This window comes from Falco rusticolus, chromosome 11 (assembly GCF_015220075.1).
Source record: "Falco rusticolus isolate bFalRus1 chromosome 11, bFalRus1.pri, whole genome shotgun sequence".
NCBI classification, from domain to species: domain Eukaryota; kingdom Metazoa; phylum Chordata; class Aves; order Falconiformes; family Falconidae; genus Falco; species Falco rusticolus.
Window position 1 is genome coordinate 29376654 of NC_051197.1, and position 22531 is coordinate 29399184.

A 22531-nucleotide genomic window follows, 5' to 3' on the forward strand; every position below is an offset into this window, starting at 1 on the left:
GAACAGAATCATTCTGTTGCAATGTAAATCAATCGCAGATTTACGTCAGACACAAGAAGATGTGGATAGTCCTGTTGCAGCATGGCAAAGTACACGCACAGCTCTTTTCATCAGAAAAAAAAAATAATATTGATGGACACTCAGGCGTCTCTAAGTAGTCCATTCTGTTGTGGAAAGTGAAACCGTGCTGATGAAGTACCAGCCCACACATACACATTATCGTCTAGTACTTTATCCTTTCAGATTGCTTAATGAAGTGAGTTTAGCACAGTCAGTGATCTTTAGCACTCCCTCTCAACAGCTCTCATCTAGCTGAAGATGACAACCTCTACATGCCACAGCACTGATGCAATGTTATCTTTTACCAGGGTGATAGCTCTCCTTACTTTCCAGCGTGAACACCACTAGCCTTCCCAACCCAACTGAGATCAGAGATGTTAATCTAGTGGTTACTCAGGAGGGAGGCAGAGCAAAGAATGTCCTAAATAACAACTGCTGGAGCAGCGAGGAACCCGGGGCAGGGGAAGCTGGGCCTGCTGACAGCCTGTAAAGATAAAACAGGGACAGAAAGGTTTAAAATGAAGGTGAGAAAAACAAACCTTGATGTTTTCTAGCATGTAACAATACAGGCAAGAGCTCCCATAGACAAGTGACATCAAATAATGTCAGGAAGCTATTTCCACATTTAGTTTTGACAGGACATTGGAGACAAACAGGTTAGCAATCAAAATGAAAATTTAAACTAAACCCAAAGAGGCTAGCCTTTATAAAGCTCTTCCAAGTCCATGGTGCCTCCCTAGCAAAATCACCTGGCCTCTTGGCTGGCTAGTCATCTTTCATCTTTACGGAAAGCAAGCACCAATTCCCTACCACCAACTCTTCAAAAAAGGCTAAATACATAAGTCTAGTCACGGGCCTCTCAGACAAAATTCACTTACACTCACACAGCACAAAAGCTGGCTTATACTTCCCTTGCAATACAAAGATACACCTAGCTGCCTACATCAATGCTTCAAAATCTTTTCCATAATAGCAACCTATGTCTTAAGGGGTCTCTCATTACATTGTGTGTCCTTGGTGCATATAAACTATTTTGAGCGTACCTTAGAATTACAGACACGCTTTTCAGGTTAAAGAAAAAAAGCTGTCAGAAACCTATGAAGCTACTCGCTAAGGAGGTGAATTTTAAACTACTTTGAAAACAGGTCTTCAGTTTTTACGTAACATTTTCCTCCTGAACATTCTAACACAACATAAACAAGGTGGCTTTTTTTAGAAGGATGCGTGCCCCTGTTCCCTCTCTAGATCCCAGTACCGTGTTTTCCTGGTGAAACTGATGCAAGGCTGTAATGCTGTAGGGGCTGGAGATGAATCCCTCATGCTGCTGACTGTACCTGCCCACAAAATCAAGTTTTGCTGAGTCTTAAGAATATACACCCCTATACTTTCTTCCTTCAGGTTGTATTAATAAGGAGATACTTGAGGAGAGCAGGAAGACAGGGAATCAAACCACTAGCTGAAGATCAGAGTGAGCGAGACATGTACCTGCACCCACATCCCAGAGAATGTCCAGCACATTACAAGGGAAGAAACTTGGCTTTATCTAGTGGCCGAGGCGGCAAGCACAGAAGAACCCAAGCACACAAAGAACCATCATGCCGCTCATGTACAGCAAGAAAAATGCAGTCCTAAAAGATTTTAAAAATACTACTGTAATTGAAGAATAAGCAAATTACTGTGATTTTGGTTCTTGGGCATGGTCACCCTAAGCAAGCCAGTTCCAAGAATCAGAAGAACCATCAACAGGGAAGTTTTACTACTGTAGGTCAAACCATCCTGTTACTGTTGTCCACTTTCCCATGGAAAAACACTTTGCCAGCGTTACAGAGCAGTGACCCAACCAGGGGTGCTAAGAGCTCTGACACAAGTGTTTCTGCTGGGGAAGACTGTTGCATTTTCAAAACTTCACTGATGAAGCAACCATGCTTAAAAACATATTTTTGTAGTCAATCCAGCTTCAGGTATCCTCAGCATCGCCAAGAGATTCGGCCAAGTTATGCTGCTAGCAGGATGGTAGTTTGTAAGTACCTATTAATGACTACTCTAAAAACATTAAGCTAGTTTAATTCCTAATTAGGGACAAGACATTATTTACAGTCATCCAGCCTGAAGTGCCTTTCCAAACTGTGAACCCTATGCCTCATACGAGCAGAAATCCTGTATTAAAGTATGAATACATCCAGCTATATATTTAACGAGTAGTATGTAAAGACTACTTAATTTCTGATGCTGGTATTCACACGATGACTTTTTCCCCCCAAGAATGTGTTCATGAAGAATACCTTCTACATTTTTTCCCTCCAACCAAAACCATTGGGTGTTCAGAACAAAGAGCAGACTGAAAATGTCCTGAAAACACAGAGCTGTGGGAACAAAACAAACCCCACACTTTCCCAGGTTTTCCAAGCACAACGACTGATATGGAAGCCCTTGCTCAGTAACTGTAGAACTGACAGCTTGAAATGAATTGAGTCTCAAGCACTTCAATTTAAAAAAGGATTTCTGAGCTAGCATCTTTGCTAGAAGTGTTATGTTAGTTCTAAAGCTATTTAGCATTAGAAATGTTACTTTAATGCTAAGACTGAAAGAAAAATAAAGAAGCCCCGAGGGGTGCCAAACCTTCAAGAATGGATGAAGAACATTAAAACGTTAACATTCAGGATCTGATCCCCTGCCCGCTGAGCCCAGTTATATCATCTGCTCCACACGTCTGAAGATCCAACCCAGAAATTCAAGAGCTCTTCTGTCTGTTATCTTAGCATGAAAGAGGAATGGGGAATGATTTTTAATTATTTTTTTCAAGTTTGATACTGTGAGGACTAAAACGGCCAGGGTCTCAAGGGATGTTGTCATCACTCTGGTTTTCTGAATAAGAATTTCCAGGAAATGCAAACTTCAACTATAAGTACAGCTTAAACATGACCAAAACAACAGTCAACAAGAAGGAACACTATTTTTTTAGAGCTGCTGGAAGGAAAATAGCAAAACATCAAATACAAACATTTGCTGACAAAAAAAGCTTCCTTCTATTTCCCAGACCTGCATCACTTAGCAGTAAGCCTAGAAAAATCAACCTTTCAAGGAAGGAAGCTTTGCTGGCTGTACTTCCAAGTCTCCCAGGTATTAAGAAGAAGAAAAAAAATTAACAAACTGCCCAGAAACCACACAGTAGGCAGGCAGCAAGCTGATGTACCCGCTCCCCCTGCCCTGTCTCTAAAGGCACAAGTCTTGATTTAGCAGTTCAGGTACAGCACCACTGCTATTTCACTGACAATCTTAAGGAGCCTTCAGATTTTATCTGTTATAAATCATTGTAAAGGGGCTTTATTAGAAAGACAGACAAGGAGAAGCACTTAACATATGATGGGTTTATTGGAAATTATATTGGAACACCATGGAACAAGTATCTTATATTACAAGCACTGGCAAGAATTATTTAACTGACAGGGAGAGGCACAATACAAAGGGTCAGGAACGTGACAGGTTGTTACTATCCTTGAGGACTCAACTGCTTGATCCTCTGCACTTCAAGACGCTGACGTGCTATGAATTGTCAGAAAGAGAAAACAAGCAGGCAGGTTTTTGTGGCAAGGGGACACCTTGCACTAAGCTACCCTTCAAGTTCCTACTAGGACAGCAAAGCACTTCCCCATGAATGCTGCGGTCAGGCATGGAAAAGGAAAACAACTTTCCTTGCTCACCCTGCAGTCCCCATAGTTTGCACAAATCACATCTGCCGATTTTTGCCCGAATTCAGAAAAAGGTGCCAGTGAAAATTGATTAAAGGCAGTTTTGTTGGAACACTACCACCACTCATGGCGGTCTCTATTATTACTTTCTGACCTACTGTTTCTCCTTGCGCATATACTCTTAAGCAAAGCAGGGGAACAGCCAGGAATGATTTTTCTTATTTAGACTGAGTTATTTGGATGACACCTCCAACAAGCAAACAAACAAAAGAACCAATTTAGTGAGGGCTGGGGTTTGGGTGGCGGTTGGCCTGGGTTTTTTTGCCTTCTACGACTGGACACGATCACAGAGATAACAGAGAACTTGAATTTTGAGAAAAACAGTTTCAGATGAGAGAGAGAACTAAATGTCTTATCATCCAGTCAGCAACATTCTGGTGCCATCAGAACGTGTAAGACCCACACAGATGGCTTCAAAGGATTTTGGGAAGTGATTCAACATGATCAGTATATGATGTTCTACTGACCATACGACTTCTTAAGCTTCTGGTCAGATCACGTAGGAATTGCCACACCACTCCATCAACTTAAGCATTAGTTACCCTTTTCCTACAAGGTTTAGTACAAGGTAACAACTTTATTAGCACTCCCACAACGAGTTCAGCTTGCTTGTTTTCAGCACAAACTGAACACCAGCGAGTCTTGCAGAGCAGGGTTGAGGGTGCTGTGCCAACAGGGAGCTTTACTCCACCCTGAGGTCACTGCTTGCTCCCTTTAGATGTCAAGAAACCGCAGCTTTGCCGACATCATCAGGTGGGAGTTAACTCTCCTCGATTGGCACAGACACCAAAAAAAAAAAAAAAAAAAAAAAAAAAAAAGGAAAGTAAAAAAGACTAATTCACAATAACCTGCGCTTCTAACACCAGATAATGAGACAGAAAACTAGTCTAGTAGCCCACAAGCATGCAGCTTGCACTTACCAGGTACGCAGCAGCAAAGCAGGAGCATTCTGGAGAAGGAGTGATTACAACCAGCAATATGATTTCCTACCCCTGCCTATGGATCATGTGGTCTCCCTCCCTCTTACTACTCACTTCCACCTGTGTTTATAGGAATACGACGTTAATCTCTATGTAAGCATCAAAATAAGGCAACTGCCAAAGCCCAAGGCCTTTGCAAACACTAGAGATCAGTACAAGAAGGGCAGTACATGAGGGTTTGGTTTTTTTTTTAAACTGTTCCCAAATTAGGGACCAAATTGAATGGTGCAACAAGGAAACACAGCAATGTAAGACACTGTATAGTCTGGGGAATTTTTACAAGGACATACCAAGTCCTCCATCTTGTGGACATGGGCTTAATTTCTGACTGACACAATATCTTAAAGATTCTTCTTGGACACTCTGGTGAGAGTTGCCCTGCAGAATATAGCTGACATTTCAGAGTGACCTTAGGACATACCAGGACAAGGCTTTCACATGCTGTGAAAGCTGGCATTAGAACCACGCTGCATTTTGTACCTTTGGCATTTTTTCTGTAGCCATTATGCTGGATTCAAACAGATGTGGAGACCATTACAGCCTCTATTCCAAAAAAATGACCTGGCCTTCACAGTTTGAGCGTGACTGAACTTGCAAATCGGACTGAAGTCTACTCTGAAAAGGATAAAACCAAGGAGGAAAAAAAGTTAATATTTCCACCTCCTCTTTTCTAAGCCAGACTTGCATTTTTGAATGCTGGTGGTTGATGGCACTTTTGAAGGTTGCCCGAAGCCTACTGTAAGCAAAGGCAGCAGTGGAGCTGCTTCACTTCGCTTGGCAGGCATCCCAGCACAGCAGTGCCCTCCCAAAGTCCCTGCTGAGCATGCTGCAGGTGCAGGAGAGGAAAAACGCAAGACTGTGTGTCATCCCAGCAGACCCACTGCCTGACTAAGGATTCAGCTGTGGAAGGAAACCCTGCACAGACTCACCATAGCTATTTGTGGCTGCCATCACCTGCTCAGACAACCAGCTACTGCACAACTCTGCAACCCAAGTTTTGCAGTTACGTACCACAATTTCGGCACCGTTTCCATTAAATCTGTAACATATACAGTCAAAGTCTGACGACCATTTAACAGTGGGGACGATACTGTCAAAACTGTAAAGCGCTGACTGCAGTTGCATCATTTGCTTGCTGACTTCTTATGCAGATTTCCCTCTCCCTTACTAGAAGCAGTCACCCGTATATGCAGAATATTAAATGGAAAGGGATCATTAGGTCTCCCTTCTGCCATTGGCCCAGTTTCAAATCCCACCATTATTAGCTCTCCTAAAAAACATTTGTGCTGTCTGATGCCAATTAGCCAAGAAATCTAGATAAAAGGAAGTATTCCCTTTGTGGAGAACTAACGCTTTGAAAAGGTACATACCTCTACAGGCTGGAAAATTAATCTGTCTCTTGATGCCCACAAGCCATTTACAAATGCTGTCCATAGCCTGGCTGCATCACAGAATTCTCCGACTTCCAGTATTTCATAGCTGGTGCAATGCTTACTCCCAGAAAACGGCAAGGAGCAGGTCAAGCCTCAGTATACCAGAACGCCCCTTCCTCCTGCTAATGTATAAATGAAGCTGATTTGTTCCCATGAGTTTTAAGGGCCTGTGACAGATCTTTCTGACAGAAGTCACCTCAAGTATCCATTACAATTACACCGTTTTCCCCTCCCCACAGATTTTAGAGAGAGAAGGAACAAGAGCACCCATGGAGCATCGGATAAAGCTAGGCACAACATGAAGAATTTGCAGAAATGTAAGTTGCTACTCACGTTTGCCATCGAGAACTCCCCAGCATTGTACTTTTAATTCACTACCCCATTAACATGTTAATTGTATGCAAGAGCCCCCCAAAGAGACGGGAAATTCTAAAGGGTACCTCCTGGTAACCACCCCAAAATCACCTCAATGAAACTTGGAAGGGACCGGGATTGTGTGGCCTTGAGCTTTTCTGACCAGTTTGCCAAAAGTTTTCTTGTTTTTGAAAGAAACACATGTTTGTCCAAAAAAAGCTAAGGCAGAAGGTTTTCATTTTCTGATCATGTAATTCAAAAGCAGCTGCAGAACAGCCTCATTGGTTCAGGCTAACAAAAACACTCTCTCCAAGTTAGCAAATTAGTATTCTCCCTGGTCTACAGATGAGGAGGAAAATGACAAAGAAGGACTTCATAATTGGTACCTATTAAAGAATGTTTCCAAGGTAGAAAACAAATTTCAGTCGGGAGATTCCATTCCCGGTTTTCTTAGACAAAATTTATTGATTTTGTAGCTACTAAAAGTGTTTCTATCAAAAGGCATGAAATTTAAACGCTTCCCAGCTTTCTATCACTTAACAATGCATTTTAAGACAAAGGCTGCTAGAAAAGCAAGCAGCATTACTAAGGCAGTGCCCTTTAGATTGAAAAAGAAAAGAAAAGAAATCCTCTTGGTTTTGTGAGCAACCTGTAGGATTCCCTGAGCTGCTACGATTTATCATCACTTGCTGGAGGACAGGAAGCAAGGCTGGCAATATCATATGCTGAAAACACCACGCAATGCCAGCCACAAGTAAACACTGAAAAATATTCCCGCAGTGTGCCCTTGAAGAATGATGTCTGGCCTTATCCAGAAATCCAATGTCATACAAAAATGTACTAACTTATGTTAGGTAAGTGAAGGCTTTTAGGGAGAGGAAGAAAAATAAACTTAATGATTTAAGCAGCAATAAACTAAATCTTTAACTTCGACAGCCATTACAAAAATTTGTTTCTCATCTTTGCATCTACATGAGGTTTGAATACTAGTATCTGATTGCTGTACCAGTGAGCAGAAAAGCACAATAATCCACTTTTCCACTGATAAGATTAAATTCATGTAAGTATCTCTTTAAAAACCTGGGTATAAAACTGAAATAACGAAGAGTTGATAAACACATGCAACACAGAAAAAAACACCTTAAAATGTCGAAGTTGCTTTAAGTCTCGTCACTTTACATTGCCAGCAAAATACCTACGTGCCTCCTACCCAGTCCTGCCTCACTGGAAATCCTGCAGCAATACAGTCCCCTATTTGCATGGACAGTGCCAGGAGGGATCTCTCTCACCTGGGAACTGCATTCTGCGGTAATCCTAATACCTCTACCATGGTCCTGCCACCATGCCAACCAGAAAGCCTCTTGCACGCTTCACTCCCGCGCTCCGTGTTCTCTGCCTCAGCCGGTTTGGAATGCAGAAAAGCCAGAGCCGAAGCCCGTCAAAGGCAAGACTCTGTTCAGCTCCTTGGCTCAAGTTGAACAATAGCCGCCCTTCGGTCGCTCGCCTTCCCTCGCAGCGCCTGGGACGCACGTCCTCCCCGCGACCAGCGACATGATCGAGCCGGGATGGGCAGCCACTTCATTTTTTCCTGTCCCAAGGGAGGCAGGGGGGGGGGGGGAGCCGAGAGGCAGCGCAAGCACTCAGGGTGGGGTGGAAGGGGGTGTGGGCAGGAGGAGACTCCTGTTAAGCAAAAATATGTCCGATGCCGAGAAAATCCAGCGATTTCAAGCAGCTGACTTCAAGTCTAAAAATCAGTTACAGGGAAACTTAGGAGGCTGGTAAAACTGCATACACTGTCCGGACTACATACAGCCAAGTCAAGATGAAAACACAGTTTTGCCAGCTGAACAAGGAACTACGTCTGAACGTGCCTGATAAAACTGCACTTTATTTGAAGACCTTTTCCCACTGCAAATGTTTCTACAGTTTAGGAAATATGCAGTACCAAAACAAGCCCTGGAGAGTCACTTCAACAATGAACTTCCCCCCCCCCCCCCCCCCCCGCTTTGTTTCCTGCACTGCCTTCCTCCCCCCCCCCTTAAATTCAATTTAAGATCCATGGCTTTGAAAGTGAAATGGTGAAGTCTGATACCACGAGTCTTTTCCTGAGCTCTGTTCATTTTTATTTTAGCAGTGCTGAGAGCTGAACTTCCAGGTATAGCTCTGGTCTAAAATAAAAAGACAAAAGCTGCTCTGTAAGGCTCCAAAGCAAAAACATACAGAGTTTGGTTACTGCTGCCGTTGTAACGTCCCTTATCCATTGTAATGCTCCTGCTGAGAATAGCGTGTCAAGTTGGATCAGTTTAAAAGTCCACGGCTTTGATTCCCAGCAGATCCCACCTGCCAGTCGGGGACCAGAGCAGACAGGCACGCACACAGGAGGAATGCAAAGTTGTTCAGCCTGTTGCTGAACAGGCTAAAATTGCTCGCGAAGAGCCGAGGCTGCACGCTCCCTCCCACCTCCTGCAGTTCGTGAGCGTGCATGCGCCTGTGGGGCTGAACACACCTATCTTACTCTAATTTTGCCACTTGTTTGCAATAAGGTATTCTCCTCTGATTTAGTCCTTTTGTTCCGCTAATGCTACCCATCTCCTTTTTTTCTTGCTGGATTACTTACGATGAGCTTCTGCACATTCTCTTAGGGAACAACCTCCCACTCCCTCACAGCGTTTCCCCGGAAGAAACAGCAGCTTCGGTCACCCTAGCCCCTACCAAGGCTCACGTGAGAAATCTGCCTGAAAAGCACAGCGTAACCCTTGGGAAAGAAACTTGTTGAATGCATGCTCAAACAATACCGACTGCAAAATAAATAATAGAAAATTATACTTGCTCCCTTGCCCTCTAAAGCTGATCACTGAACTATACGGAGGGATCTTGCACCAAGATTAGCGCTAGAACAGAACAGCAGCTCAAAAATACCACCACCACCACCCCCCTGCAAAAAACCCAACCCTGTCTAACAGCAGTGTAAAAAAATAAACAGACAGACAAATTGGTTTGACCTGCTGCTTAGAAATGGCCAATTACCGGAAACGGTAGGGCAAAACGGTCTCATGATCTCAGTTGAGCCAGATTCTGCAAAAAAGCAGTTACAGCTTATAAGAGATTGCAATCTCCTCTCTCTTACCACCCTTGCTCCGCAAAAAAACCAAATACTATGGTAATTATATAGAACCCCTCATTCCAGAGCGCTGTACCACCTACATTCGCAGCACCACAGAAAAGCATCTTTCTGGAGGGTGGAGCAACATCAGACAGTTTATGTATACCACAGAGCATGATAGAAAAGATGGAAAAATTAAGGACTGGGCCGTTCAAATTAGTCTGTACATCTCTTCAAAGAGTTCTGATTCTTTTATAGGCAAACCCTGGCTTTTTTCTTTTTTTTTTTTTTTTTTTTTTTTCCTTTGTCTCATTACATTTCTGGGTTTTGTTTCCATGTTTTGCTTTTTCATTTCACATCATTTATAATCCTTCATTTTTTAATCAGGTTCAAACAGAAGGGTTAAAACTTTGGATCCATCTCTGAAATAAGGCCATAATGTGCCTATTTCTTCCAAAGAAGCCATTTTTAGTGATGTGGGAAGATTAAGTCCTGGTATCTATTTTTGTAAACGCTAAAGCTTGCTGTATTGACCTCATAAAAAGATTTCTGAAATGCCAAAGGAGCCGTCCGGCTCAAGCAAATACACCTGCTGAAGACTTAGGAATAGACTGCGAATTTGGAAGATACTAAAAATAAATAAATAAATCAGGGTGTGGGGTGTATGGCGTGGGGAACACAAACCATACAGGTACTCTAGAAACCTACCCAGCCTCAGGAATTTGAAATGCAATTTGCGAAGCCTAGGAATAAAAGTTATTTCCAAAAGACCATGACACTGAACAAGGATTATAAAATGAAACCCCTGATATTACCATGTGACTTTTGTTCAAATAACCAATCTTCTGACAAATGTTAAGATTCCACTTCTCATAAAAAAAAGGCCTGTTAAATTGGAAGAACAGGAGGTTGCCTCAAGTATCTCAAGAAAAATGTCAGTGCAATGAATTAACTAGTTCCCGGCCAGCTCCACCGCCTCTGTTCAAACCAGGCATGGTCACAGCTTGTGACTCCGGAGGCGGCTGCAGAAGAAACCTATTAGCAGAGCAGAAGCACTAGTGCAGAACAGATAAAAAGAAAACAACTGAGGCGTGGACCTTTTTTTTTTTTAAATAAAATCTAAATTTTACATGTAAATCCATTTCTTTTAGTATAAATCATTTACAATTAAAGGCAAGATGTTGACTTAAGGTCTGTCTTCCTATGATCTAGCTGAACTGCTTAAAATTAGAAATACGTATGGGAACACTCAGCTTGCAGAAAATTTTAGAAACAGCAAATTAGGCCGGGAGAGAAGCTACTAGAAAAATGTTTTAATAAACATTCCCTTCATATATCCAGCATATTCCAGATTATCTAAAAAACAGCTGTCTGTATTCAGCAAAGTTTACATTACTTTGATGCAAAGGACTCAGAAATTAATTTAAAAACTAAAACACATCATTAGGCTTTCTAACATCTTAGAGGACTATATTTAAATTTTATATTTAAATTTATAAATAAATTTATATTGTTGTAATACATGCCGAGTATAGTGTCTTTATCAGGAAAAAGCACTGAATTCAGCTTGTATGCCTGTATTGATCACATTACCACCAAGAGCATGAGGGAGAAGTGATGCGGCATGAGGATGGTATTTCAGTGTGGATCCTCTTTTTTCCACAAATATTGGGACTGCTGGCAGCACAGAGAAAAGCGGTGCTTTCTCTACATGCCCACGTATCCAGAAATGCCACACTGAGCCCCAGCTGCCTCCAAGGTACCCATGCAGGGTGCTGGCAGCAACTGGACGCTCTCTGGGAGGAGAGACTGGGGCTGCCCCAGCTCGGTAATGAAGGTGTGAAGGTGTAAAAAGGGGCAGGGGAAGGTGGTGGTTCAGGTTTTGCTCCTCCAAACTTGTTGTAATTGGCAATAAATGAAATTAATTTTCCCCAAGTCAAGCCTGGTTTGCCTGTGACCATGACTGGTAAGTGGTTTCCGTGTTGTTCTCTTGACCCGTGAGCTTATCGATCTTATCTTCTCCCTGTCCTGTTGAGGAGGGGGGTGAGAGCGGACAGCCAGCAGCCGGCCCAGGTCAACCCACCACCAGATGCTTTGCCAGGAGCAGGAATAAAACATCTCTTCCAAAATTCACGTTCTCAGAAATCCACCAAAAAAACCATTCCTTAAATCCTTCCTGTTTGCTCGTGGGTGGAACGGTTAACACCTCACCCTCACTGTCAAAGCAAGACCAGAGCACTAATCCAACACCGACCAAAAGTGACCGTCTGCTAGAGGCTCTGTGAGTTTCCCAGCCTTTAGACCAGCAATCCCCACCACCACCTGCAGCCAAGGGGTGAAGTAGTCGACTGTAAGAGCAAGCCCTAGTTATCTGCACCACATCGGCATCTTTGGGTCAGCAAGGTTGGTGACCGCTGCTCTAGACCTTCCTGCTATCGTTTCAGCCCATACATGCTACAGAGCAGTGGGAAAAGACCATCGGTGAGGAATAAGTGAGATGACCGGCGTTTTCAACGGTCAGATTCTCACCTAAATGACATCTAACTTGCTGGGAAAAAAAAGGTTGCTAGGTCAAGAAAATATTTGCAGTTCCATCTGAGATTTTTTCAGAAAAAAAAAGGGGACGAAAATTCAATTCTTCACTGGGTAATGCACAAGATAAAGCAGTCTCAAATATGCATCAAGAATTATTAGCTTGTAGCCAAAAGCACTTTACTGGACACCGAGTTGAATCTTAATGGACACTAATCACTGCTAGAACGTACGGTCCTCTCCATCTCCAAGGCAGCTTTTGGGAATTGGGGATTTGCTTGCGACACAGAGGTGCCTGTTAGAAGAGTTTCTGATGAACTCCAGCAGAGTTCAATAGCCCACTTTTCCTCTGTGGCTTTATTATTTTTCTTTTAAGTAAATTATCTCTCTGCTGTGCTGCCAAAACATTTTTGTCTGTTTTGCAGATAAAAATCACGGTTATAATTCTTTCCTCCCCTTGCGCTACGGAAGAGTGATCACTTACTAAAGGGGGAGCAGGTTAGCAAAATATACAGTTCATGCTTGGGTAAGTCGAATTTAATACCTAAGCCACCTCATATATTATGAGCCTTTCTATTTATGCATCAATAAAATGTAGTTCACCCACAGGTGTGTCACCGCCCAATAACGTGTAAATATCAAAAGATGGTACAGGAAATACTGAAAACTCTGCTTCTTTTATTTATTATTTCTTTAAAAAACTCTGCTTCCCAGAGGTGTCATGGAGATTAATTAGCTCACGTTCATAGACTATTTTGAAGATGTAAAAATATTACTGCCTGATGGAAAACAAATCTCCTGAGGTCTTGCATGGAAAAACCCAATATATAATTGACAATGGATTTCTTACCCCACTACAGCAAGTTCTACCATCCTCAACCAGAATTCATTAAGAAAGAAAATCCCCCCAAATTTCTGGTCTTAAGGCAGCAACGCCAGAAAGTTCTGCAGTACTTCTAATGCAGATGCACAAACCCCTTTCACTGCATACCTTCAGAGACATTTCAGCACGGGCAGCTCAGATGGAAACCTGCCAAAGGCCACAACAATCCATAATGCCAAAACAAAAATACACGGATTCACAGCGTTTCAGCACTCCAGAGATAAGATACAGGGCAGCTCACTGGTTATTATAAGTTCAGTACCTGCCAGCCCTGCTTGTCATAAGAATATCCAACATATCGTGACATGGAGAAAAGGGAGAGATATGAGAGGAGAAAAGACCTGTTCAAACCTCCTAGGAACAACACAAAACCAAGGGGTGGGGGGAAATACGAAAAAGCAGAAGTGACAGTCCCAAACTTCATTAAAATAAAAACATGTTGTGGTTTTACTACTCAGCATAGTGCGCTTATTTAAAACAAATCTATTTCTTTACAGTTCCTGGAAGTGTGACTTGAATGGTCCTCCAGACGGTCTCTGTGTTTTCCCCACTGTTTGTACAGGCTTGTCCATCAAATATTGTGCATGTATTTTTCTTGAAGTTTGGACTATAAAAAGATTACAGAAACACATGAATGCTACAGAAGTGGATGAACTCGTAACACAAAGTATGCATTGCCAGCATGAGATACGGAACTTTAGGCTGTGCCTAGGACAGAAGAATGTGCAACCCTAATGAAATAGTATTCAAAAGCGAGGCACGAGCCCTAACTGCAGTGCACAAAGACATACCAGAAGTAGTTCAAGTAACAGGAGCTTTAAGAATGTGAGAGCACAAACTTCAGCTGTGGCAGAAGTGGGTAGTAACCCAAGCTCTTCTGAAAACCTCACACAGCCCTTGTTCAAACCTCTGCTGCCCTGGCTCCACTCTTACCGTAAGTGCACTGGCTAGATCAAAGCTAACAGAGCAGCTTCAGATTACACCCAAGTTACACTCCGGGCTGCTACTAGGGGTGAGCCCAGAAGGGGAAACCATTTGGCTCTCCTACTGTCCCCTTAAGCAACACGCTCCCACCACCTCCTTTGCGTTGGAGCCACCACACAGCTGCAGGGTTATTTGGAACACCTACCAGGTCAGATTCAAAACTAACCCTTCAACACTTACTGGGACGTGAACATGATTTTGCTGCGCTAAGTCGAACCGATTCACCTGGCAAGCACACAATGGAACCGGCACCAAGAAGGGTGGCAAAGCAGGGACACAACAGCGTGTACACCCCGGCGCGGTGGAGACAACTTAGTATATTTAATTTCATAGAAACTTCAAACTAGATGCACTTAATCCAATTTCACAAATATTTACATTGTCAAGCATCAGATTATGCTAAAACAATAAACTGATCAGCAACTAATTCCATAACCAATACCGAAGTCTGAACCAGATTTATTTACATCAACATTTTAAAATTTAATTCAACAGTTCAAATTAACTCCAGACAACCCTTAAGATAAGGAAAATCGGGCTGTAGGAAGGAAGGTTAATTCTCCATTAAGTGTTAAGTCGGTTGTTACTGAAGGAAGAAAGGCAAGTATACATGGTTGGGTGAAGTGTAATTACTTTTTACCACAAGATCAAACAATTATAAAAGAGAAGCTACACAATTTAACAACCCGCAGTAAAGTTCATGCATGATTTGAGGTAGATTTCTCTAAAGAATTTCATAAATAAATTTTTATTATTGTTTTGAGAAACCAAGGAAAAGGATAGCTTCCTTCATAATAAACCAAAGTTTGGTTAGAACACAGTCAACAAATCTGCCCTAGATGGTCCAAAAGCTTCCCGTTCTCAGCAATTAAGCCATTGCGCAGCATACTCTACTTATAAAGTGTTTCTATGCTCACATAACAACATTTTAAAACCTCTAAAGCGATTTTTTTGTGTGCTGGAAGTAGTAGGCAGGGATGTAATAATACATTTCCAAGAGGAAAAAAAAGAAAACCCTAACGGATTACATGTCAATACTAGAAAGTTACGATTATGTGTTCATACCCCTGTTAATCCCTGCTCTAAAAAGGTTTAAGATCTAAACAGATAAAATTTGCTTCATGATGAAACTTGGCTTTCAGTACAGATGATCTCTGTGCAAGGGAATAAAGTTTCAGCAGTGTTCAGAACAAAACAAAATTCTTTGGCTTCACTTGTGTTATAGAAGAAGAAAAAGATAGCAGCTTGGCAATTTTCTGTAGACAAATAACTTCAATTGCCCAGGGGGAATGTCACTGAGATCCAGGCATCCTGTTTTGTTACATCTAGCCTCCCTGGAGTCAGTTTTAATTTCAAGCAGAGTTGTCTAAATTCTTCATCCTTCCAAGGCAGGCAAATTGCACTGTACATTGTCCAAATTTCAGATTACTTCAGGGCTTTCCCCAAAGTTTCTAACCTCTTTTTTGGATGAAAAAGATAGCAGGACACTTTTCACACAGTAAATTTTTCCCTGTGTAGACTTTTGTTCTTTAACAATGCCCAAAAGCAGCTGTATTTCACAAGAGATTTTTAAAAATGCAATTCACAGTTTGCATTTATTTGCATTTTGGGATAGAACACGATGGGTAAATAATGTCAGCTAAAGACAGTTAAAGTTTTGGAATTTCAATTGATCTTGGCATAGCTACAATCCCTACTAATCATACCCAACAGTCGCAGCACTAAGAGATGGTAACCCAACGCACTAGCACAGAGGAGCAGGCAAAGGATAAAGTCTTTAGCAAACCCTGGTCTGCGCTGTGATGTGAGCCAAAGGCTTCAGACCTCAGCTCACAAAAGGCTCCCACGCATGGGTTCTGGCAAGTGTCAGGGCAGGGCTGAAGAGCCGCAGGGCTAAATGCATGCAGTGCCCACCTCAGCCTACAGAAACACAGCCAGCGCTTCGGCCACCGCCAAGCAGGGTCAAACCACACAAGTGCAGAACGGTGCTTTCCGTACTGATCTCATTAGAGCATGGTACAAAGCACTTACAGGTCAAAAAAAAAAAAAATAATCCTTAAACCGCTCATCAGGGGTTGCTAAATTAAACAATAAAGGCAACGGACAGTAACGCGCCTGATCCTTCAGACGCCCGGCTCTGCAGAGAGGAGGACGTGAGGCTCTCACACGTGTATATTGTGTACGTATATACAAACATGCTCGTGCAAGCCCGAATCGGGCAAACCCAAAGACTTGCAAACAAGTCAGCACATCTAAATCCATCTTCCTGCCAGAGATACTGCTATACAACACACCCCTCAATTAGAGGGCTAAACCCAGAGCTCTATTTTGCATCCCTGCCATGCGTAACAGTTGACAGGAGACGGCTATTTTGCACATAGTGACACAGTGAAAAAGCAGACAGTGCTATTGGGAAAATTATTTCATCAAGACACATCATAAATCCCTATGGCTGAGATACAGGGAGCTGTAAACTGCATTCGTCATCCTCACTTTCTAACAAATATTCTTTGTAGGGAAAGTTCAGTGGTGGAAGGTGAAAGGACAGCCCTGTTTTGAGCCCACAGTTTTGTTAGGAGTTACAGGAAGACCATTATTTCAAATTCCTGCACTTCCCTCAATAGATCTTTACCAAATATGTAAAGATTGGTGCATTGCAGATTCTTTCATCAACCAGGTCACAAACAACCTCTCTTCTTCCAGAACAGACTATCCATCCCCACCCCTATCCTCCTCCCCTCCAAAAAAGTAGTCGCCCTTTTCAGGTATTCATCCTAAAACGTTAGTAGCACAGGGATTGTAATTATGTGGTGAGCACACAGTAAATCTATTTGTTCTTTCATCACTAAGTGCTCATTCCAAATGGAATGCACAGAAAGCAAGGCTCAGCTTCCATTGTTTTAGTTGCAAACAACCTTGTCTCAGAAGCAGCAGTTACTGAAGTAACTTAGAAATCTTTTTAGCTAATGTTTGTTCTCTCCTGCCAAGTTTTTACCTGAAGGAAGAGCAAGGGCTGTGTATCTTCTTGGTGCAATCCCCACGTAGGAGGGCTCGGCAGCAGCTTGCAGGAACTCTTAAGAGGTACATGCCAGACAGCAATGAAACCAGATGTCACTTCACTAATCTTCTGTCGCTCACTCCATTTTCAAGCCTCTGGAGGCAACCTTTTAAAACAGTACAGAGGCAGGACTCCTGCACAGCTAACGGGTCACCTGATAGCAATGCAGTATGGATCTGGCACCAAAACAGACTGATGCTTCATTTTTATCACTTCTTCCCTTGTTTGTGTGATCAGAGCATCTTCTCTATTCAGTGGAATACTTACTGAAAAAATGAGCTTGAGGGAATGCAAAGGGGGTGATCACTAAAATGAAAATCTATCAAGTGTGCAATGAAGCCAGAGGATCAGGAAGTTAAAAAGTCATGTTTGAAGATCAAAATTCCATCTTCACCAAAGTTCAAAACCGTACATGTAGTTCACCACAGTACGGAAGGTATATTTTGTTTATTGGCTCTAAAGTATACTCCTGAAGATGCTTAGAGATCTAAAATTAATTTTAGCAGCCTCGGTCTTTCTGAAAAAGGTAGTGATAGCTGAATTTTCACAATAGACTGAAACTCAGTACTCTCACTTAGGTGCTTAACTTGAAGAAATTCAGGTTTGAAAAAAAATCCGACTTGGGTGATTTACCACCGAGCTAGAATTCCCAATTAAGTGCCCCCTCTAACAGTTGTGTGATCAGGAAAGTCAGGGTGGCCAGTTTCCTATCTATTTGCATTTTAGTGCTGATCTCCCAAGCAGAGGACATGTTGCAATACTGTTTTCACCAGAAGTTGTGCAGTCTCCTTCCTGTACAACCACTAGACCATGCGTTTTTATGAAAGTTGTAGCAACTCAGTACCTCAGAGATCTTTATCTCTCTGAAATTCAGTATTTCTTGGCTGGGAGAGACTAACTATTGGAGAAAGGGGGACACACAGATACAGCATCAGTTTTATTTCATTCAAATAACAGGCTGTAAGCAATCAGAGAAGCTTCTGCACAAGACAAGCTACAGTTGCTTTATGACGATCGGCAGGTAACACACATGCTGGGAAGAGAAAGTCAAAAAGTGATAGAAAGCAAAACTGAGAACCAGTGAAACGCTGGCTGTAAGGAACTCCCGGTGGTTATCTCATCCTGTTTTCCACCCAGAGTGGGGCAGCACCTGATGAGGTCAGCTGTGGCTTCGTCCAGCTGAGCCATGAAAGCCTTGAAGGATGGTTTCTACAACCTTGCTTTAGTGCTAAATTATCCTCCTGGTGCCAAACTTTCCCTGAATCTCCCAAACTTGTGGCCATTCCCCCCTTGTTTTATCATCTACCACTACCGGGAAGGGTTTGGCTGCATTATTGCTACCTCTTTCAAGTAGCCATAGACTATCACATCACTCCCTTAGCCTCTTTTTTTGCCAGCCTGAACAAGTTGAGCTCTGTCAGCCTCTTTTCATGGGTCCCCTACTCCTGAACAGAATGACCCTGGCAGATCTCTGCTGGACCGTCTCCAACCTTCTTCAAGTGGTGGGCCCAACACTGGACCCAGTATTCTCGGTACGAGGCAGCAGCATGACCACTCTGCCATCGCCACGTTGCTGGTTGCAAAGGCGATCTCCACAGAGACATCCTGAGAATGACAGCTCACCAGGGCACGCGAGATCCGTTCCAAGGAGGAGAACAGATGATAACAGCAGGTTGCATGGATCAAACTGTACCAAAGGATGGCGAGAAGAGCTGCAATGTGAGTCAGCAGCTGAGTAACAGCTATTAATGCCCTGCAGAAAGGCCAGTTGGTTCTCTGATGTGAAATATGAAGATGACTCCAGCACAAAAGTTTGGAAGATGAGCTAGAGATCTGTGCAAGGGTGAATAGACATTGACATGCAGTAGACACTGTATACGCAGAGCTGACTGCGTAGAAGCTCCTGACAGGTGTAAGACTTGCTTAGCCAGATTGTCCTCAATCTTGGTGGCTGTTCTCTCTCCAGCCAAGAAAGGGGAGTATATTTTCAGGGGGGCAGGGAAGGAAAGAAAAAAAGAAAAAAAAAAAAAAAAAAAGAGGAAAAGAAAAAGAAGTGGCTGCTTTAATTATGTGCTTCCCGACACTTTTGTCAGCAACGAAGTAGTTTAAGGAGTCCCTACCTTCTCTCCTCTCACCTTCGGCTGCTTGTTTCTATTGCAGAACCATTCCAGCAGAGCTCCTCATCTTCATGCCCCATTAATACTGTTTAGGACAATTAGACCAGCGAGGGCAATAGTCAGCAAGCACACTAGTATTGAGTGTGGGTAGAGGGTACAAATAATGTTTTCCCATTGATTAGACCAAGTAACCGGACACAACCCAAAATTTCTCAATGTTAAGTGACTCAAGGTGAGGACAAAACGAATATTTGCAAAGAGCATCCTCACCTCTGACCTGCTTTCAGCAATCTTTTCTCAAGAGCCTTCATAAGCAACAGTCACAGATGCGACTGAGAAAAAACAGGGTTAACTAGTTTCAACAAGTGAAATGGTCTTTATTTTCTTCTCAGGTGACTTCATCTCCAGATGTAAAAAGAAAAATCCATTTGCATCAACACTAGCCTTTCTAAGCGTCAGAGAATCTCAAAGAAGTCTCTCCCTGATGACGCTCTTTCCTAATCATTTGACAATAAATTAAAAAAACAAAAAACAAACCCCAAACTATTTCCCCACTTTCAAACTCTCCTGATAATTTCACATGTGCAGGTGAAAAATCCCTTATTGATGCCACAAAGATGCACTCAGATACCAGAATCAAAAATTTCACTACACATTCTCCTTAACAGGTCTTATTTAGTGTGAGCAGGTGGCGAGAAGGAAGCAGAGTAAGAGAGAAGAGGATTATTTTGGGAAAGGAAGCAGTAACTGTTACTAGTCTGTCAACTAGTATGAATGGTGGAAATCTGAATCATGCTTTTACTGCATGAATGGTTAATTCTGATATGCTCTTAAAAATGTGATCCTTTACAAAGGATGTAATCTTCCTGACACAAAAAAAAACCAGAAGAGCAGCAGGATCCGAAGCAGAAATGACAGCAATAGAGTGATGGACAAGCTTCAGTTTTCTTTATCTTAACCCCTCCCTACAACATTTTAGGTGCTGGTCTCCAGGGCCTGGATCACACTTGGTAACAGAATTAGCCCATTGAAGGAAATGCCTGAAAGAAGGAAGGAGGCTGTCAGCCTGGAGTTAGGGAGAAATTACAGCTGCGTTTCTAGCTTCCCTGAATGGAAGCACCTCTGAATAAGCACTGCCAAGATGAAATCCTAGCAAGTAAATGACATATCTAGAGCGTGCCTATTCACTCACAGAGAGGTATTAATACAATGGTACAGATTACACACCATGGAAATTTCATGGCATATCTTCAACGTACAGCTTGCTGACACAACTTGTGCCTTCCAGACAGGAATTAAGAATTTCAACGTCAGAAACAACCTCTCCACTGTGCAAGCCGAGGGCAAGTTCCTAAGCTAGCAGTAAATGGTGAGTATCCTCTGGAGTTACAGTTTTTAAATGATCTTTTCACTGTTTAAACAAGTCACTTTCTATCTTGTGTTGTATCTCTGTGTCCACCCCTCCGGCTCTCATTCAGGGGTGACCACAGTGGTTTCTGCCTGCATGGAAGGGATGGCTCAGCTGCTCTTGCAGCAGCTGCTGAACCATTGCAAATTACAGTTTACTGTACTGAAGTATATGGAAATTGGTGTCTATCTTAGTACGTGGACTGTAAACCATGGTGGTTCAGCAGCTGCCTCACGAACAGCTGAGCCAACCCGGCAGCAAGGGTAAAAATGAAAGAGACAGCAAGAATGACTACAACAGCCCTTGGGTACAGCACACTTGACTTAATGTTGACCTTTGGTGAGTTACACATTTCTTGCTTCGACTTCTCAGCTGTAGCGTGGGTAGTTTCTCTCCCACACACTTCCTAGGAATGGTGCTGCAAAGATGTGTGCACAATGCTATTAAAAATGCCACAAAAAAGAACGCAAAATGGATGCTACTGCTGATTATACAAAGCCCCTGAAGAACACACACCATTCCAGTTCCTCCATTAACAAAAAGACTGACCTTGTACAATACTCTATATGTTTTGTACAAGGTATAACTATAGCACTACAGATGCAAACGAGTTCCATCACCTGATTTCCCCCCCCCCCCTTTTTTAAAAAAAAAAAAAAATCAATATATCACAGTAAGGTTGCCATACCTCCCTTTAAGGAAAAAAGCAAATGCCATTGCTACGCCTTAACCTCTGCACTACAGCCAGCCCTAAGAAGTTCTTCTGCAAGTAGTAATTTCAGATATCATCATAAGATGCAAGGCCTGCTGTTGCCATGTTATGCACATGCTTCCCTAGGACAAGCTAGATATTCTTATCAGCTCTGCATAGCAATTTCTCAACTAGATATTTCAGCTGCCTCTGCTGCACTTTTCAGCTTTTGGTGTCCATTCCAAAGCTATTTTAGTCCAGTTGTTATCTGTACTGCTGGTGATATGTCCTGGCTGCCACCGTCTGTTTCTTTCTTTATAAAAAGATGTTCAATGGCTTCCTTCACTGGTTTGTCCCCTGGCTCAACATCTTGACACAAAGCTATTCCCCCTGCAACCTACTTTTTTCCATTAGCAGAAATTCTGTAATCATGCAAGAAACATTTCTAACCAGGATGTGAAAACAAGGGAACTACCTAGGGTGCTGCAATCAGAGATTATATATAACCTTCCCTCCTGTTTACCCTCATCCTTCCTCACAGTACAGGCATTGCTCAGTTTTAATCCAGCTCTTGTCTGTCTTCCCCTCCCGCTGCATGCCCACTTCCTTTAGCTACACACTTTGTGTCATCTATATTCATTGAAGTTGCAGCTCTCATATGGAGAGGACCACGCGGATACAAGTTTTCCTTGTACTTTTAATATATTCTTGTCAGGCATACATGAAGTAGCACACTAAAAGATGCCACATGCCCCTTAAACTCTACCAAATACACATAGCAAGGCATATACCCAAATAGCACAGTCATCCATTCTGTATGGAAATTCAAGAAAAATGAAGAAGGTTACATTTAAAAACGTAACAATGGGATTTCCAGCTATTCAGATGCTCAGGAAAATCTAGTAATTCTTGTACAAATTTTTTTTCACATGGTACAGAAAAAGAAGGCATTTAAAACCTGGATTTTGCAGGTCTTTCTACCTTGCAAATAATATTCATTGCCTAGTACAGACTGGTTACAATATGATTCTTTATTCATCTCACTAGCTACATACCTGAGTAAGTACTTTGCCTGTAATTCCATGTAAACATGTTTAAAACTGGTTTTAGTTCCAAACGAGAATAAGTATTTGTTATATGGCAAAAGAAGATGATAATTTAGATAATTTAGAGCTGTAT

At 42.4% G+C, this 22531-nt stretch overlaps 1 protein-coding gene across 9 annotated transcripts in view; it reads right to left on the reverse strand.

Annotated features, from left to right (window-relative positions):
- Nucleotides 1-22531, reverse strand: part of RASAL2 (RAS protein activator like 2) — a 187950-nt gene that overhangs the window by 71060 nt on the left and 94359 nt on the right. The window contains exon 1 of one of the 9 annotated variants that reach the window (XM_037404212.1): nucleotides 7866-8085. The exons of the other annotated variants lie outside the window; for them this stretch is intronic. Within the exon in view, the coding sequence (XP_037260109.1) occupies nucleotides 7866-7878 (13 nt within the window). The 5' untranslated portion in view covers nucleotides 7879-8085. Of the gene's footprint in view, nucleotides 1-7865; nucleotides 8086-22531 lie in introns of those variants that run through there. 9 annotated transcript variants of the gene reach the window in all.